General features: G+C 50.8%; 1 protein-coding gene across 3 annotated transcripts in view; it reads right to left on the bottom strand.

Annotated features, from left to right (window-relative positions):
• Positions 1-13,848, bottom strand: part of Trpc3 (transient receptor potential cation channel subfamily C member 3) — a 114,969-nt gene that overhangs the window by 56,055 nt on the left and 45,066 nt on the right. The window contains exon 1 of one of the 3 annotated variants that reach the window (XM_078022156.1): positions 2,248-2,723. The exons of 1 other annotated variant lie outside the window; for it this stretch is intronic. In XM_078022156.1, coding sequence (XP_077878282.1) covers positions 2,248-2,429 — 182 coding nt within the window. In that variant the 5' untranslated portion in view covers positions 2,430-2,723. Of the gene's footprint in view, positions 1-2,247; positions 2,724-13,848 lie in introns of those variants that run through there. One more of the 3 variants, XM_078022157.1, reaches the window with a different exon arrangement.

Below are 13,848 nucleotides of genomic sequence, written 5' to 3'. Positions count from 1 at the left end.
CACGCTCCGTCTCTGCCCACCTCTCTCAGGACACTCTGGACCCCCAGTGGAGGAGAGCTGGCCCTGTCCCCTGCGCTGCCTCCGCAGCCTGCACTTTGCACAGGGACACGCGCAAGAAATGTCTTTGAATTGAATCCCAAGAGGACGGTCTTCCAACGCCTGCTTGGAGTTCATCAGACACTTAACAACCCAACAACTTCTAGAAGGAAGTAATCTCTGACAGCAGTCCCTGGTCCTGGTTTGAACACAGCTGGGGTGAAGGAAGCCTTGGCTGGAACTGACGGCTGATAAATGGTTCTATCAAAGAAGACAACAACAACAACAACAGGCTGGCTAGTGACACAGCAGATGACACTCTTGTCCCTAAGTCTGTTTATTTCCCTAGTGGAACACCAGAATGAAACAGGCCACAGGATTTCCCTGAGGAACTCTCCTGACAACAGTGGCCGAGGCTCACTCACTATCCTCCGAACCCAGCTGTGCTCCTCTGCCTGCTGAAAATGACCGTGGGGCTTTGCTAGGCGCACTCTCTCTGGCCCAGCTAGGGCTGTCTGCTGATTTCTAAACAGTGACACATAAACAGCATTTATTAGCATGGCCTCGTTCTACTCATAGAACATGAGGAGTGGAGCTGCTGCAGATACTGCTATGAGCTGGTCTCTGATTCACCACGTGGCAGGCTTCAGATAAACAGGAAGAAGCGTTCATTAAGCGAGTCTCCTAGACCTGTGGGAATCAGGTACCACGGCACTGGCTTGCTGGTTATGGAAAGTCAGTAAACAGTTTCGCGGGTTCTACTAGCCCTCAGATGGCCAGTCCCCAACTAGCCTTGCTCCAGGGCTTTCTGCAACTGACCTCAAACTTCGAAAGCGGGTGCAGCAATCTACTCCGCCCTACTTTCCCTGATAGGAGTATTCAGGTGTCCCAATTTGTCCGGATTTATGGTGAAAGAAAGAATTTTTAAAGAATCAAGAAACTGAGCAAGTTTATCTAAATAATTTGGCCAAGAGAAAACTGGACAATGTCTGAACCCCTCAGGGGAGCACGGAAGCCAGCTGTGGCTCTTCAGGATTCAGGCCTGTCCTTGCATTTCCTGGGCCATTTCCACTCCACCCTACTCCGCATCAGCAACGCGCCGCTCATTTCAAGTCAGAACCCTCACCATGGCGTCTACTCCCGGCCACCGATTTTTTTGTCCCTACAGGCAGATCCAGCTGGGTACCAGCTCCTTCCAGCCAAGCAAGTGGGTGAGTCCCAGAGGCCCAAGGTCTCTGCCCGGCAGGAACAGCTGGGGGCGGCAGGGGGCGCTGCAGAGCCTCGGTCCCCACCCAGGAACCAGCTCCAGGGCTCTGCCTGTCGGTGGCCGCCGCCTCCTCTGACCCCAGGCTCTACCTAAGTCTGTGCCGCTTCCTAAAAAAGACAAGGAGCCCTTCAGCAGAGCCCAGATCGTGGGAAGAGAAGCACGGGCATCTCACCCCGAAATCCGACCGCCCCTTTTGTCTTTTTGCACCTCGCCACAGACTAATGGCTGGAGACTCAGAAAAGTTGCTCTTTCCCAAATTCGAGCGCCGACCGCTCCTTCGTTAAAAGGAAAAAGCCGGGGAGGAGAGTGCGGGGGTGGGGAGGAAAAAGAGAAAAGAAAAGGAAAACCAGTCGGGGACCCTGAGCTCCGTGGGAACCGCAGCCCAAGTTGGCACCAAGCGGCTGGGCGGCCGCGCGCCCCCTCCCTCCGCAGGCACACGCGGCGGCGTCGGTTCTAGCTGGACCCCACTAGGAACGCAGTCAGGAACCGCGGGCACCCAGCACCCCGTTCCGCACCGCCCCTCCCGGCTCCCCACTTGAGCCCCCCCCGACAGCGGGAGGTGGAGGGGACCCGAGTTCCCAGGGTGGCTCCCGCGGGGACGCCGCGGGGGAGCTGGGGCGGCCAGGGTCGGTGCGCATCGTGCCCTTCCTCGGCCTCCCCAGGTAAGCCTGGGGACCCCGGGGTCTGCTTCCGAGGGTCCCAGTCCTAGGGGAGTCGCGCGGGCCGGGCTCTGCTGGCTGGACGCGTGTCTGCCGTCAGAGTCCGTCTGCGGGGCCGTTCCGCGCCTTCCTTCGGCGCCCCGCACCCCAGTCCCTCGGCGGAGCGGGACGGAGCGGGAGCGCCGGGCCGGGTCGGCGGGGGCACCGTCGCCCCGATCCACCCGCCCCGCCGCGCACGTCGTGGCGCCGCCCTCCCGTGCGCGGGGCGCGGCGGCCGGTACTCACAGGTCGGGCCCCGGGGAGCCGGGCGGCGCGCGGTGGCTGCGCGGCTCCAGCCCCCCGTTGACGCCCCTCCAGCCCCGGCGGCGGCGCTGCGGCTCGGCTGCCTCGTCCTCGCCCTCCTCCTCCTCCGGCGCGGGGAAGGTCACCCTCGCCTGCTCCTTGCACTTCCTGACCTTGGTGGACATCGCGCCGGCCGCGGGCCTCCTCCGCCGCGCGCCGCTCCCGGCCAGCAGCGGCTCCCGCAGCCCGCGCGGCCCGGGGCAGGAAGGCGGCGGGAGAGCGCGGCGCTGCCCGCGACCTGGCGGCTAGAGGCGGGAGCCGGAGCCGCGCCGCCGCCCACCATCCAAGCGCGGGAGCCGCCGCGCAGTGGCCGCGAGAAGGAAGCCCGGGCGGAGCGCGCGCCGGTGCCGGGAGAGGAGCTGCGGCCCCGCGGCCGCGGCGGTGCCGCCTGCGCGCCCGTCCCCGGCCTCCGACAGCATCACTTGCGAGGACAGCAGCGCTACTCAGGGAGAGGAGGGAGGGGAGGGAGGAGGGGAAGATCAGGCCCTCAGACAGCGCCGGAGAGGAACCAGACAGACCAGCAGGTGGGGAGCCAAGTCTCGGGAGAACTTCCTCTCCCCACCAGAGCTCCCGAGCACCCCCAGAGCAAGTTGGCTCGGGAGGTGGAGAGGAGCACGCCAGCTCCTCGGCTTCCCCGCAGGCACATTTGGAGTTCCAGCCCAGATTTCAGAAGCATTCCACGCTCGTCCTGCCTTCTGCAGGTTGAACCTGCAGAGCTTCCCGAGAGCCTCTGTGCTGCAGCTTGGCACTATTTCTAATGTGCGTGATGCTTCTGTACATGTAACAGCTTCGTTCATCCAACAAGACTAAGTACTTTCCCAGAGATATTTATCACGAAAATTTTTAAATCATTTTAAAATTTGAAAAAAAAATCCTGCAAAATTCAAGAGTGCTCATTCTTCTGGGAGGAAAGAGTTACAGAATTTTGGTCAACAGGAATCAGAGAGAGCCTCTGGTGCTCTCCTTTTATTTCATTTTCCCCGTTTACTCAGCGGTGCTGGCAACAGAACACCGCATGCATGCGCTCTACCCCTAAGCCACACACCTGGGTCGGGTCTGCTCCTTTTACAAATAGGAAAGTGGACACTCCCCTCCCCAACCCTAAAGGTAGGCCAGCAGTGAGACAACCGACCAGGCCTGGACAGTGTACTGTCCAAGATTTTCTATTGCCTCCAATAGGCAGCTTTCCACAGGCCCAAAAAATACCAGAGGTGCTGTGATGAGACGAAATAAGATCTGCTCATTTTTTTTAAAAAAGTATTTCTATTAGTTGTGGAGGGACCTTTACTTTATTTATTTATTTACATGCGGTGCTGAGAATCAAACCCACGTGCTAGGCAAATGCTCTACACTGAGCCACAAGCCCAGCCCAAGATCTGCTCATTTTTGACTGCCTCCAGTTGGGGTGTGCTTCTTGGAGGAGCAGATCTTCCCAATTTAAGCAAAGCACCAGCGAGGCAATGTAGCTACCTTGACTCTAATTCTTAAAAAGTAAACAAAATACCAGGCATTTTTGTTAAATTGACATCAAGTGTTTATGTTTAAAGAAGCAAGAATACTTCTTAAGATAACTGATACAGGGAGAACAGGAGCAAGTGAACACTGTCCAGCACTCTTTGGTGGACAGGCCCCCTCACAGGGTCACCAGACCCCCTCCTCCCACCTCTGAATTATAGGCAGACTGCCCAACACCCGAGTGCCCCGTGGTCCTCTCTGCCTCTGGCTCCTGCCACTTGCCTCTCCCCATACAAGAGACTCTGCTCACAGCAGGTCTGATCATGACTTGCCTCTATGAAAATCTCTGGAGACTTCCCACTGCTTTCAGGTTAAAATCCAAATCTGGCATACCCAGCCCCCTGTGGGCTGACCCTAGTTCTGCATGTCTGCTCCCACCTTCCCACGGGCGCATTCCCACGCCAGCAACGCTGGACGTCTCATTCATCACCTGACAACTGTGGCTTTTCCTGCCGTGGTCTGTGACATTGCCACACCAGAATGTCTCTTTCTCCTTCTACCTGGCACACTGCTCTTTTCCCTTAAAACCTAGCTTAGAAGTGGCTTCCAGTCTGACAGCGGTCCTCCATCCCGGGGAAGTCCCCTGCCTCTCCGTACACCCCATGTTAGCCTTGGTCACAGCAGACAGAAGTTAGTTCTTATGCCTGTCTTTCCCTGAAGTGTGAATTCCTTGCTGGTGATTTGGTTCTTACTTCTTTTGAGCTACTTGGGGCTCATTTTTTTGCTCTTGCTATTTAGCTGAGTGCTTGGTGTCCAGGAAATCAATAAAGGCTGTTGAAGAAATTAAAGAAATCTGCAGGTTCTTTCTAATTGCATGACAAGCCCATGGCCTTGGAGAGGCTCTGGATAGCTCTGTGGGCTGCTTACTCTCACACCTGCCATGTTGGTGTCCCGGGGCTATCAAGAGACTCTGAGGCTTAACTAACTGAAATTTATTTTCCCTCAATCTGGGAGCTTTCCCTCTGTGCCTGTGCCTGTCTCCTCCTCTTATGGGGACACCCCTCATGTTGGATTAGGATCAACCAATTACCCATTTAACTTTTGTTACCACTGCCTGCAACTGCTGTCTGTCACATTCTGAGGCACTGGGGACGAGGACTTCAGGATGTGTCTTGTGTTGACAAGAGCCAGCCCATCACACTGCCTGCCTCTCCTGAGCAAGGCAGTGGTCTCCTTCAGCGTCTGTCTTTTTTATCTTCCTTTTGGTAGTGCTGGGTCGAACCCAGGGCCTGTGCATGCCAGGCTAATGCTCTGCCATGAGCCACAGCTCCGGCCCCGGAGTCTGGTTCTTCTTTATCTTAAGTGTGGTCCTGGAGCACACTCTATGAAGAAGAGGGAATCTACAAGAAAGTAGGCTCTTAGAGAAACGACAGGACTTTTCTGTTTTGTTTTCTCCTCTTGCGAGAGGCCTGTAGCCGTCTGTACTCATGAAAAAAGTGCTGGCCTGTAATATATTCAAGGTCTGCTCCTTCTTTGGGGGAACACAATAATCAGTATTCAGTATTCAAAAGATACAGCTGTTTATGCAGGTTATTTTCAACTAGAGGCAGCCACTGAGGCATAAGCAAAGCATAACTTTTATGATAAATCCAAATAAAATTAGTGATTTTAAAAAACCCAGCAGCAGAGATGGTCTTCAAAAGTCCTCAGATTCAAAGAAAATCCTGTACCTTCCTTAAAGTTTGTTTTGCACACTGTGGAGGCTCCCGTTCTTTCCTTTAGCCCCTCTGTCTCCTTCCTCCCTTTCCCCAGTGCCTTCTGTGACACACAAGGAGACCCTGCAGCACAGTTAATTCTTGAACACCAACCTGAAGGTGCTCCAGAGCACACCCTCAGGGGAGCAAGAGCTTGGGAACAGGTAGGATGTTCCCAACAGTGCACATTTTATCCTCCCTTGGAATAGAAGTTCTCTTATAAATGGATTTTTTCTTTGCTTTTTTAAAGTAACTTGACATCACTAATCATGTTAGCAGTGCAACTAATAGAATAGGAAATGCTACATATTATGAGAACAGTTGAATCCCCCAAAACAGAGCCCTAAAGTTATCATGTTAACATCCCAGTGCCTTTACACACGATTCACATTGCCCTATAAACTGTCAATCCCTCATCCTTACAGTTCTTACAGGCCAAGGAGATCCCAGACAGCTCCCAAACTTGAAACTTGTGTTTTGAAAATTTCCTCCTGAGTCAGAAGTTTGGAACTCTAAATTTACTTTATCATAGAAATAAGCTATAAATGATGGTTCTATTTCCAGGACAGTTAGCTTAAACCTGTTTCAGTGACAGTATCTAAGAACTCAGATGGTAAGCCAGGGCTTGGAATTGAATCCGTTCTCCGCTGCTCAGAGATTCTGCGACCGTGAAGAAGCTACTTAACCCCTCTGAGCCTCTTCTGCAAGAGGGTAGAGCCATTATAGCTGTTTCCTCTGGCTGCTATAAGGTTCTGTGTTAACAGCACCTGAAACTATGCTTTCTACACAGTAGGCATCATGTAACTTGTAATGGCCTTCAGTTGGATACTGTGAACCTGGGAACGACCACAGAAGCCTGCAGTCTGGGTCCTGCAGCAGGGCTCCACCCTGGGGCCTCTAGATGCCACTCTCAACAGCACTGCCAAGCTGTCGCTCCCGTGCTTCGGCCTTCCCCACTGGCTGTGAGCTTTGCTGTTCACAGGCCAAGGAGGTCCCAGGCAATTCCCAAAAGTCTTGTATGACCTTGTCGCGGCAGTGTACTCGTCAAGCTGTATATGGCGAGTGCTCAATGAAGGTGACAAGAGATAATGGCAGAGGCCAGTGCAAGAGCAGACTTTTGAGAAACGAAGCACTCCAGAAGCGAGGAAGGAGAGCGCGTCCTTCCCCTGTGCACACAGCAGCCCCACGACCCTTCAGCACTCCTGCCTCCCGTCTTGCGGTCCTGCCCCCCCACCTCCTGGTGGTGGGCTCCTGGGCACACCTTAGTTGAGAGTTCCCCAGGTGCTCTCCCAGGTCTGCCTTTCTGTCCTGTCAGTCATGAGTGCCGTCTGTTGCAGGAAAACCATCTTACACAAATCCACACGCGTTGTGAAAGCTGGGAATCCTTCATGCTCTGAGGGATCTACATTTTTCAAAAATTGCAATAAATCTCCCTTTAATACACTGACTAGCCGTGTGTTTAAATGAAGTGAAAAGAAGGAGCTTTGGGGTGGGAGAGGGAGTTGCGGAGCAGCAAGCCGGGCCTGGGTGACTCTCCCCTGCAGGATTCTCACTGTGCTTCTCCCTGCATGCAAGCTTCAATCCTGACCCCTACGAATTCGCCCTAATCCCGCCCCATCAACATCTACTGATAGCGTTGTCTAGAAAGCCTCCCTATCCAAGGAGGGAGTGGCACTCGGACTAAGGGGCAGAGCTAGGGGCTCATCATTGAGCAGAGATGAATTTATCATTGTTAGCAGACAATTCTCCAAGCAGCACCCCCCATTTCTAGGCACTCTGCAAGCACAGGCGATGGCTGCCTCTGTCCTGGAGCACACTTTGAAGGATGTTTGTAGGGAAACCCTTGGGAGCAGGAGAGGGTGGCCTTCTCTGAAGCAAAGAGCTAATGAGCTCACTGTCCAGTCTAACAAAGAGAAGGCTCTCCAGGGCACTGGCCAGGCCTGCTTGCTGGTTACCTAATCTTGGGATTCTTCTCTGCTAATGCAACCCACTGTGTGTGGGGTATCATCTGGCCCTCTTCATGTCCCTCCGTGGGAACTGGGAATCAAGGAAGAGGCACAATGCTGTGACTCTGGCGACTGCCCCTGAAATGAGAACACACGTCCTTGATCTCTGGCCCAGGAGTTTTGTGCCGTGAGCCAGCACCCATAGCCTGCAACTGGCAACATCCTCAGCAAACAGAAGGGTAAATCCCAGCCCTTCATCATTCTTGATGATTATTAAATTTACAGATGAAAAAATTAACAGCTCTCCCCAGGACAGAAGTCTCCAAGAGCAAACTTGGTTCTTCAAGGGGTGGTAATAACTTTCCCACGGAGCTTGGCACGTTATTCATCAATTTTCTGATGCCCACGTCCTGCTCTGCACACTTGTTGATACGTTTGTTTAAATGTGAAATGTCCACCAGACCAGTCTTTGCTCTCTCACAGCAAGGCCTGGACTCCACCAGCTTCCTGCTTCTTAGTGCAATCTGAAGAGTGGGACCCCAGCCCTTGGCTCCAGGCCCCCGGCTGTGGGGGAGTGGGACGCACAGGGCACAGCCCAGGCGCCCACCTCTCCAGTGTGTTGTGTGTGAACTTGCAGAACTCAAATCTGCCCAGCCTTTATTTTTGGCAAAGTTCAGAACAACTCTCCTTCATCCTAATCCCTGTGACCCAGGCTGACCTTCTTCTAAAAACTATTTAAAGGCATATTCCTCAAAGTTATATTTGTCCTTCCTTGAGGGAGAAAAAGCCTCCCATGACTTGCAGATGGGAAACTGCAGAGATGGTCCAATGAGCCACCTGTCCACAAGCGGGTCAGCCTTCCTGGCCTGGTGCTGCCACCTTGGCTGATGTCAGGCTATTGATCCTACCCAGGCTGGGTCTTAGGGCATGTTAAAAACGCTGGTTAGAGCTTCAGCTGGACGTGGTGGTGCTGCCTGTAATCCTAACCACGGGGGAGACCAAGGCAGGAGGATTGCGGTTCAAGCCAAGTCTGGGCAACTTAATGAGACCCCCCCCCAAAAAAGAAAGACACTAAAAATATTAGGTGTGATTCTCCATTCTTCTGCTCACCCGCCCATTTGTGTCGAATTTATTCTGTTCCAAATGTACTTTGCTCCAAGGTTAGAATGTTCCACATTGGCGCTAGGCTAGAGTTGTTGGTCTCCATCACCAGGTCAGAGATGACCACTTCCTCTCCCTTTACTTTTCTTGAAAGTACAGGCATCTACTCCCCACCCACAGATGGGAGCTGCCTGGTGCTGGAGCCGGTCTAGCTAGTTATGAATACAGGGAAGGGGCAGGGTCTCACTTTAACACTGATCTTCCTGTGGCAATCTTCAAATGTGACTCCCTGCACCTGTAACTCAACTTTGGACAAAAGCATTGATTCAAAGCACAAAGAAAATAGAACAAAAAAGCTAAAAAATGTCTCTTCTTCTCCCTGTATTTACTTGGAATAAGTTACCTTTAAAACGTATTGAAATATTTGGGATGCTCATGGACTCTTTTTAATGCATATTTTGATTAAAAGTCAAAGTGACAAGATAGTCACATGAAAGCTTAGAAATGTGCAACCCAATTTATTTTTGATGTGACATTACAAATGTAATATCTTTAAGAATTTCAGGGATAAAGGAAAGGGTTACAGCGTCCACAAAATCATGAGCTGTGCAGGACTGAAACATAATTTAAAGACATGAAATCTGGTCGCCTTGCAGTGCTTGAGTCCTCTGCAGTGTCCCTGTCAAATTTTCATATATGCACATTGATACTGTCATTCTGTAAACAGTTTTGAAAACATCACGCACTTGCCTCCAGGGATCTTTTATTGCATTAGATCCTTTCTTGGGAGAGGTTTTCCTCATGTGGCTTACACCTCAACAGAGTCCAATCTGTGAGGTTCCTGCCCTGGAGAAGGCTGCTGCCTCTCTGGGTGATGGTATCAGCCCTTGAAGGGATTTGAAATGAGCCTGTAAGGACTCGTGGAGAGCCCAGCTGTCCAACAGCACCTGGGTCTAAAGGACTGGGAAAGTCCACTCACAGAGGTGAGAAGCAAATTCGGTCCATAATTAATTGAGCCCTATTGAAAACCTGCTGTGTGAATTCAGGCCTTGGACATCACCTAGTTAGAACGCCCATTGAAGATGGGATAGAGGCCCCTTAATAAGGATCTATGTCATGGTAAACCAAAAAGAAGACAGGTTATGTAATTTTGCATGCAATAGCTTTAGCTTTGACTACAAAACAGCAGACTGGCTAACTGGAAACTGGAAAGCTTTGAATCTTGGCTAGAGGTGATTTATCCTGGAAAAGGAGCCGTGTCTAGTGGGCTTTGTTGGCATCTTGGGAAGGTGATGCTTTCTGCAGAGCCAGGAATGATCACTAAAGACTTGGATTCTGCATGAAGCCAGCAGCTCTTGCACATCGAAGTTTCTCTCATAGCGGTTCCGTATCAGCCTTGGCCACAGAACAGAAAGGACTCATTCTTTAAGGTGTTCCTTTGTTTTATGAAGACTTCTCGCCCACTTGGCTGCTCAGCAGCCGCTTACAATTCTGAAGTCCCAGAGGAAAGAGTGGCTTCACACACACCATGGAGGGGATGGCAGGCTCCCAAACCACGAACACCTCCAATTTCCATGTGCAGCCAGCTTAGCGGATCACAGGTGGACTTTTACCAAAAATGCATTCAAGGGCCTATGCCTCCAATAATACCTTATTTAAAAATAAACAGCTCATCCTTGGCTAGAAATATTATGTGGGCTGTTGCCAAATGCATTAAAATATCAACAAAGGGGGCCGGAGTTGTGGTTCATCGGTGGAGGGCTGGCCTAGCAGGTGCAAGGCGCTGGGTTCCATCCTCAGCACCACATAAAAATAAATAAATAAAATAAAGGTATCCAACTCCAACTAAACAAAAAAAATTAAAAGAATCAACAAAGACACTTCTGGAGAAAGCTCAGCAGGAGCCCAATCTCCAGAAAAAAATTGACTTCAGGAGGAAGGTCGAGAGCTCACCACAAGCAGCAAGAGTGCACTGAGGATCTAGGCGTTAGAACTGGGAGAAGGAAACCTGGAACAGGCTAGTTAGAACAGCCTCAGGGAGAGTGTGTAAGAAGATTCTGTCTGTGGCATCAGAACTGTTCCCAGATTTACATACATGTGCTACAAGCCTTAAAATTGCATCGAAAGCAAGAAAAAATATTCATGGTCCCAAGACAGTGATGGGACCATGAATGAGAGGATCTTAAATACAGGCTGCTACCGTTTATGTGTGTGGTGTCCCCCAAAAGCTCATGCGTGAGACAATGCAGGAAGGTTCAGGGGTGAACTGCTGGGGTTACGAGCTTCCTGATCAGTGGATTGATCACTAGTATGGATCAGCTGGGTGGTGACCAAAGGAAGATAGGGTCAGCTGGGCGTGCCTTTGGGGTACGTGTTCTGTCCCTGGTGAGCAGAGCTCTCTTGCTTCCTAGGGGCCCTGCCTGACCTGCTTCTCTCCTGTCCCTCTGCCTGGTGTGTGGCCTCGCCTCAGACCTAGAGCTGTGGACTCCACCCACCCTGGGCTGCACGTCTGAAAGCAGGAGCCACATACACTTTTCTTCTCCAAGTTGTTCTCGTTAGACCTTTGGGTCACAGCAACACAGAAGCTGACTGAAACACAGACGATGTACGTCTGGTGTAGCACCTGAGACAGAACTGATGGAGGCCACAGTCTTGATCTCAAATCTCCACCACCATCATTAGCAGCAGCAGCAGCTACTTTTCCTCCTGTTCCTTACAGATTAGTGTGGATACACACCTGTGGGATGAGGCCCTGGGAATCTGAAACAGGTCCAGACAGAGGGCAGGGTGATCCCCCCCTTTAAAAACCCCAAGTCACCTCTAGATGATGCCCTTGGCTTCACCCATCAGATCTGGGTGGTCTGGCCTTGCCTATGTCTCGGGCCTCATCTGCTGCTACCTTTCCTTTCAGAGTTTGTTTATGCAATCCCTCTGCCCAGAACCATTCATGCAAAACTGTTATGGAGCACCAATTATGTGCCCACCCTAAATGTCTGCCTGCCAAATCTTCTTCCTTCTCAAAAATCTTCTCCCGGCAGTGTTCCCCTGGAGGCAAGTTCATCACCACCAGTGAGCCTTTTAAATGACGCCACCACTGTACCTTGGGCACAAACCCCGTGCAATTTAGAAACACACCACAATTTCTTTTTTCTTTTTTTTTTCTTTTTAACGGAGCAAAACCAAATCCAGGTGAAACAAAAACCCGAAAGCTACATCAGTGGATCTATCCCAGTGATTAGAAGTTAAACAAGCCAAAGGAGGAGCTCATGGCTTCAGTCAGCTTTCTCGCTGCTGTGGCTAAAGGACCCAGCCAAACAACTGGAGAGGAGGAAAAGTTTATTCCGGGGCTCACAGTTTCAGAGGTCTCAGGACATAAAAGGCCGGCTCCATTCTTCGGGGCTCCAGATGAGGCAGAACATGAGGGCAGAAGAGTGTGGTGGAGGGAAGCAGCTCACAGGATGATCAGAGAGCAGGGAGAGACTCCGCTAGCCAGATACAAAATATAAACCCCAAAGGCTCACCCCCAGTGCCCAGCTCCTCCAGCCACGCCCCGCCTGCCTTCAGCCACCACCCAGTTAATCCCATCAGGTGATGGTTTGCTGACTGGATCAAGACTCTCTTGAACCTTCTTGCATATCTCACACATGAGCATTGGGGGCACCTCACATCCAAACCATAACACTAATAACCCTTTCACCTTCTGCCCCCACCCTGCCCACTTCCTCAAAAATAACTACAGTCAAAGAGTTTGGAGCATAGGTTTCAGGGATATATGTGTATATTTAATAGTCAGTTTAATGTGTTCAAGAGCACAGATGCCGGAGCCAGGCTACTTAGTCAGAATTTGAGTCCAACTCCTTAACATTTTTTGGTTTGGGAAGAAATTACGTGTCCTTTCTGCGTCTCAGCTTCCTTATTCCTGAGCTGGTAGTGGCATTAGTGCCTGTGGTTAAATGAATTACCCATGAATCATGGGCAGTGCCTAGTACCTAGTACATTCTTTAGAACTGTTAGAGATGTTAGCCAAGAATAGGGTTTTATGCTGCTTTTAAACATAAGTGTGGAGCCATGCTACACTAATTGCTCTGCAATTTTGCTTTTGCTTCTGCTGAACAGCATACCCACCTCATTTTATAATAAATCCTTGAAGAACTGAACTTCCTTCAGAACATGGTTTTCCTGCATAGGTGCCAAGCAAGCTGGTGAAGGGCAGCAGGGCTGAGCGATGCTGAGGATAGGGACCTGGGTGTTCCTTGAGTGCATCCATCTAAACAGCATCTCTGAGCCTTGAGAGTCTGTGTGTCCTGGCAAAGCAACATCTGGATGCATTGCAGGGGCTGCGGTTGTGGTGCTGAGAGAGCTGGGACTTCCTCCGAGAGGAGGTCTTCTGTCCTTTGTCTCTCCATCCCATGGCCTGAGTCACTTTTGCTCCTCTTTTTATTGTTGCTTTCTTTCATTGTACCTGTACATTTCTTGGGTCACAATTTAGATGAAAAGCTACATGGGGAGCAAGGACCAGGTTGTGCATGAGACGACCTTAGTCACAATCCTTCCGCAACCCTTGTTCATCCACAGTCTGACACACTGCCTCCTGTTTACATTTTTGGATAAAGAAAGAAAATGTAACGGGTGTTGGGAGTCCCCCCAGCTCCAAAGACTAACCTCCCCGTCCCTGAGAAGAGCCATCCAATGGTGAGTCCTGCTGGCTCACATGATCCTTACCCACCAATCAGACTAGCCCTGCTGGATCACATGATCCTTACCCACCAATCAGAAAGCACCCATGCCAACTGTCAAACCACTCTATAAATATACAGAGCTATTCCTCAGTAAAGGGGCATTTTCTCTCACGATGAGCCTTGATTGTTCTTTCAACGAGCTACCAAGAAGCCAGACACAGAAAAGGAGTAGAAACAGTTAGTCCTGGCTGGATTCCTTTAAATGGGAGAGTCTGAGGCATTTCTGAGATTTTTCATCATCTGTGTGGGAGATAAAAATCACTGAAAATTTGGTGCTGGGATGTGACAGACGGCCTGGGTCCCATGTTTTATAACTAAGCGTATAACCTTCGCCTAGGCTTTCAGAGATTTTTGAAAAGCCACAGGGACTTCTGTATGTGTCACAGCTGAGATGAATTGGCCAATGATCATATATCTCAGTGCTGAGCTTCTATGCAGATTTTCCAGAATGCACTGGCCTTCAAACTCTCCTGAGTTAGCAGAAATTCTTCCCACATCTTTTAATCACTCAAAGTGATATAGTAAATTGTGTAAATTTTTTTTGTTTGT

This window comes from Ictidomys tridecemlineatus, chromosome 9, assembly GCF_052094955.1.
Source record: "Ictidomys tridecemlineatus isolate mIctTri1 chromosome 9, mIctTri1.hap1, whole genome shotgun sequence".
Classification (NCBI taxonomy): Eukaryota; Metazoa; Chordata; class Mammalia; order Rodentia; family Sciuridae; genus Ictidomys; species Ictidomys tridecemlineatus.
The sequence above is the reverse complement of the archived record's forward strand: the minus strand, read 5'-3'. Positions and strand labels throughout refer to the sequence as shown.